General features: G+C 34.4%; 1 protein-coding gene across 1 annotated transcript; it reads right to left on the reverse strand.

Annotated features, from left to right (window-relative positions):
- Positions 1-1,739: 1,739 nt before the first annotated feature.
- LOC129580057 (uncharacterized) lies at positions 1,740-3,264 on the reverse strand. Its single transcript, XM_055470253.1, has 3 exons — positions 2,758-3,264; positions 2,593-2,670; positions 1,740-2,469 (listed from the first exon to the last, which is right to left on the reverse strand). Exons 1-3 carry the CDS (start codon positions 3,116-3,118, stop codon positions 2,354-2,356), a joined length of 555 nt encoding a protein of 184 aa, XP_055326228.1. The 5' UTR covers positions 3,119-3,264; the 3' UTR covers positions 1,740-2,353.
- Positions 3,265-5,723: the final 2,459 nt, after the last annotated feature.

Below are 5,723 nucleotides of genomic sequence, written 5' to 3' on the forward strand. Positions count from 1 at the left end.
TCCATATTTATCGTAATGATGTAAAAGAATTCGCCCAGAAGTTATATATGAAGTGGGTGTTGATTGTGAAAAATCGGTAAAGCGTAAATTGGAAGAAGATTTAGGAGATCCATCCATGGAATATGAACGTAAAAAGAAACAATAATTATTGCTAAGTAAGCCGAAGAGTTGATTGTTTTTGAATTACATGTATATACATATATTAAGTAATAAGATGCAAAGATAACATGAATTTGTTTTAAGAAATAAATAGAAATATTCGGTTACACACTTGTTGTTCAAACACTTCTGATGAAATAAACAAACAGTTTCTGTATTTTCAATAAAAAAGGAGAAAATAATATTTAAGTGAAGATTTTGTTCTGATGTTTACAACCAACATCTGAGTAGTTTGTATAAGCATTTCAAGATGATGACCTTATTCGGTGAAAATGAAACAAGTAGTAGTAAATTACATTTCGAGAATGGTACAACTTTTATAACAATAGCTATTTATGGTCATATATGGTTACCCAATCGATCATCAATCACAATGTTTATCTAACCAGATCCCAAATGGTTTTTGCATCGCTCGAACATAAACACAATTGAACTATAGCATCAGCTTTAGCAACAAATTTTTTGCCAAAGCAGACAAATGCTCAAAGTTTGTTAATTTGTCTTTGTATTTCAATCTACACACACACACACATACAAATCTATTTATATATTGATATTTTTTTTATTTTTATGTCTTTTGCAACTTGTTGCCGTTGAACACTGATTGTCTAACAAATATTGAACTAGTTGCCATCATCCTATCGCCTTTCACACAGTATAACACTGGTTAGAGATACTTGATAGGAAGCTTGCTCAATACCTATAATGGTACTGCGAAAAAAAAATTCGCGAAATGAAGAAAAAACTCGACGAAGAAAAATAAAATAAAATGTCAATTTTGACGCCAACAATTCTCCCGTCCAATTGAGACATGGGCTCTAACTCAATCGAAGCACCTGTTGAAAAAAACAGAAAAAAAATTATTGTTAAATAAAGATAATTTATTAAGAAATCAAGAAAAGAAATGTAAAAAATTTGATTGGAAAACATTTTTTTTTTGAAAATTAAAATAAAATGTTCTTAATTGAACTAGTTAAAAATTCAAGATACCTGATGCAAGCAGAATAAACGATAGAAGTAAATCGATTTTGAACCACATTTTCTGAAATGAATAATTATGAATGATTTTTTGAAGAAAATTAATTTTGTTGAATAAATTTTTTGCTTCAGTTTGTAATACAATTTGTAGCGGGAGAGCTGAGCTCTCGATCTGTTTGTATCGATTCAAATACTGAATTATAATACAATTGATCGAGAAAAGGCTATAATTATTAATATTATGAGTAATAGTTTATTCAATAAAAATGTCTACATTATAAACTTTATCAATGATTTACAATTTCTTCAATGAGTTACACCACTCTTTATCACCCAATTTATTAATTGCTTAGGGCATTTAGTATTAAAAGAATCGTTGGAATGATTGTGACCCATTATATTTAGATTAGAATTCATTACAAGCGTAAAGTTTGTCTCTTGATTTGATGTCGAATTGATTCAACCTGTTGAGAGTTCCATGGATTGTGGACATGAACCGGATTACAATAAATGAATGTTCAAATTTCAAGTGGCTGTTGAAATAAGTTGTGAATTAAGAGTTGTAAGGTAAAAAAATCATGCAAAAAAAACACACGAAATAATGATTTTGTATAAATGATATACTTTATTCATATTGATTTTTGGATATCATTATTTATTTATATTCTGGCTACTTGTATTGATCAAAATAATTTACTTTGAATTGTTACTTCATTCAATCGCGACAAATGGAGAGTTAATTGATAAATCAAACAATCAAACATGATTCAGTAGAGAACTCAAGATAAGTTCATTTAAAATAAAAATATTTCGTAATAAAACAAATAAATTTAGATAATGCAAATTTGGTTTAAACTTCAAAAAAAAAGAGAAAAAAGTTGATAATTCCGTAATGATCGATTTGTGTAATCGAAAGAAAACGCATTTATATTTTTAAAAAAATCCACTGAATTTTCATTCAATTGTTTTGTTTTTATTACCGAAATAAGAAAATATTCGTTCGTCAATCAAATATTTTGTTTTTGTTTCCTTGCTTCTTCTGCTGTTTGGAGTGATTTACAACAAAGCAATTCATAGCAATTGGAATAAATAAGCAATTGGCGATGATTCCATTATAAATTAACCTAATTGTTTTTCTGTTTTAGATAATGAGGTTGTTGCTGCATTGAATGAGTTTAAATATTTTCGTCATACAGTGGCGTTGCATCGCCGAGAGTCATTGATCGGGGCGAGGTATCGGTGCGCAGCGTACTTCGAACGGAACGTGGACTCTTGCCACTTTGATACTGTGTTTGTTTGCTCTTATCATCGAAACGTGGGGTATTCGATTTCCTAGAAAATGAAGTCAAAAAAAAGAGTTATTGAAAATGTTATCTATTGCGAAAAAAAAACTCAGAAAAATGCTTAATGATTGATATCAGAATGAGTGAATTTTTTTCGAAAGTTCGAACTTACGATGCAACTCGAGCTTCCCAACTGGCCGATGCTTCATCCCAGTCATCTTCGGCTGAATACGAAGATTTGTTGTTTTGTCTGTAAAAAGCCATAAAATTCCATTAATTCCAACTCAGATCAGCCGGTAAAAAGGTACAAAATATTTCATTCCCTCTCAACACTTACTTTGGTGTAGTCCTTTGCGTTGGTGCACCATCCCAATCATTGTCCCAATCGTCGTCGCCGTTACTTGCGCTTGGTTTCGAATACGATTGGCTTTGATGGTGTGGCCGACTGCTGTGCGATCCTTGTGTCGGTGTGTATCGGTTCCGAGGACTAGGCACGTGAGGTGAAGCGCGATGCGAATTGCGTGGCCGATTTCCACCCGCATATTGTTGATTCTGTGAGCTCGAGTGATTTCCCTGATACTGATTCGATCTCGGTCGATTTTGTGCAGGTGGTTTTGGATGTGCAAACACCGCACTTGGCGTTGATTGACCGTATCTTGGCGTTTGCGCTGCATGATGTGGAGTTTGATACGAATCATGTTTCAAGTAAATGTTGCCATGCGATGTTTACATGGTGGTCACATTCTTGCACATAATTATCTGTGTGACCACATATGTCATGAGAGAATGAGGATGAGGTTGAGGTTGAGGTATTACTCAGCTTCTTTCATCTTTCGTGTTGTGTTGTGTTCGCTAGCCAAACAATCAAAAAAAATAAAATTGATCATGGAAAATAAACGAAAAGTAAACCGTACCTGGGAAAAAAGTGAAATAAGAGCTTTGATCGAACTATACGAAGCAGAACCGGACTTATGGAATCCGGCGCGTGCAAATTACCAAAACAGGTAACTATCTTTTCCAAAATCGTGCTGAACATGTGTTCAATTATCGATTATCGAGAGGTCGCCGTATGGTGGAAAGCACATTCGGCATTATGGCTTCGAGATTCCGACTTTTTAGGAAAACGATTGAACTGAGTGAAAAAAACGTTAAGCTGTGTATTCTAGCTGTGTGTGCTCTTCATAATTGGTTGATGACCATGAATCCAGATGATTCAATCACGAGAGAGTTTGATCTTCTGAATGATGGAGAACACGGAAATGGAATCGAACCAAATGGCCAAAGTGAAACAAACGAGGCAAAAGATGTTCGAGAGCGACTGAAGAATTACTTTATGAGTACAGAAGGTGAAGTTGCATGGCAGTATGATATGGTTTGAAGTAAACGACGATCGAGTTTCTTCTGAAATGCGTAATGTGTGTCACTGCTCTCCTAAACTTATCGAATAAAAATTCCAATGTAAAGATAAATAAACAACGTTTTTCCAATGAATTTAATCTCAATTCACTAAACCGTTTTGGAGACTGTGAATCAAACAACAAAACAGTTCATTCAAATGGATTTCCATATTTTTCAGCATGAAATTTGTTTTTCGTGAGAGATCGTCATTCTTTATTAAATTGAAATTTCATTCAGATTCTATTGGTTCGGAATTGGTGGACTTTTAGTAAAATCAAATTTTGTTCATATTGCATGTTACTCATCGATTCTCACGTACAATCCTCAACCTCGACCTCAACCTCATCCTCATCCTCATCCTCATATCCATCTTTATATCATGTATGAATGTGCATTGTCATGAATGTACGCATTTGAGAGTGAGCGTTTGAAGAAACCACTTGTGAGATTTAGCTTGCCATTTCGAAAAAGTCGATTTACAAAATGAAAACTCGATCGCAAACATTAGTAAGCCATAACAAAAAGGCTTCATTGCGCCGGACAAAGCCACCACATTCAGAAAAACCCAAACTACGTTCTGAAAAGTTACAAGACACATCAAAAATGTACACGACAAACAATTGGAAAAGTGCGAATGTGGTTCGCAAATGAAAGGTTCGTCCCTTTTACGCCATAAAAAACAGTCGTGCCGCCTGCGCAAACAAATTGTTTCGGATGAACAATCAGCGAACAGCGATTCCGGTGAACCATCAAACAGCATTGCGGTTCAAGAAAACATCGAAGCCAAGCCGGCTTCAAACGAAGTTTGCGAAACCGATACATTCGCAATTCAATTCGAAGTGAAGCGTTTACTTTACAAGGATGGCCGGAAAGAATGGATAGCTGAACCGAACAGAATCAAAATCGAAAATTTGTCGTTCAAATTGATCGCCGATGAAGATGCCAACGTCAATGTGAATGAAAATGATGTAGTCGTATACGAACCGCTCACACCAGTCTCGATGCCTGATAAAAACTTGTTCGAGTACCACACCAATGATTTTTTGTTTGGCGATCAAATTCACCTGCATGAAGTGACAATCGAACAGCATGGAAATACCGCTGATTTTGAATAATTGAAATCCGTAACACCAAATATTAAAATTAATAGATTCCGTTGGAATTTCGTTTGCATTGTTTACAATGTTTTAATAAATAGTTCAATCGAATGAACACATTCAATCAAGTTGAATTCGCATGAAATTTAGATTATTCTTTCTAGTTTAAATTCTACTCTAGGGTTCACCGTTGGTACGTTCCACTGATACGCCGATTGCAAAAATTCCAGTTGAATATTGATTTCGGTCGATTTTGGCTGTTTGTTGTGTTGTCACATGTCTTTTTTTCTTCTGTTTTGACTTTTCATTTGGATGTGTTTTTGCTTTTAAATTCTGTTGATCAAATTACTCGCTATATCGCTTGTCGGTGAAATTTCGGGCTTGAATTGCTGTGCAACATTTACTGTAAACATGATTTGTAGATTTTTCTTGTGGTCACAAAGCGGTATACAGATTTTTGTTGCTGTAAACATTGTTTACAACTCAGTGTGACTGAGGCCTAAGGCCTAAATATATGATAAACTCCGTCTTTGGTAAAACGATAGAGAATCTGCGTTTACGTGTAGATATCAAACTTGTCAACAAGTGGGGTGGGCGATGTGGTGCAAGCATGTCAATTTCTCGGCCGAATTTCAAAAAATGTAAAATTTTCGGTGAAGATTTAGCACTAATCGAGTTACAAAAAACACATATTAAAATGAATAAACCAATAATTATCGGTATGTCCATGTCCATCTTAGACATATCGAAAATAACGATGTACAGTTTTCTGTACGACTTTTTAAAACCTAAATATGGAAAAAATTGT

This window comes from Sitodiplosis mosellana, unplaced genomic scaffold, assembly GCF_009176505.1.
Source record: "Sitodiplosis mosellana isolate CC-2019 unplaced genomic scaffold, AAFC_SMos_1.0 Smas_scaffold_6975, whole genome shotgun sequence".
Classification (NCBI taxonomy): domain Eukaryota; kingdom Metazoa; phylum Arthropoda; class Insecta; order Diptera; family Cecidomyiidae; genus Sitodiplosis; species Sitodiplosis mosellana.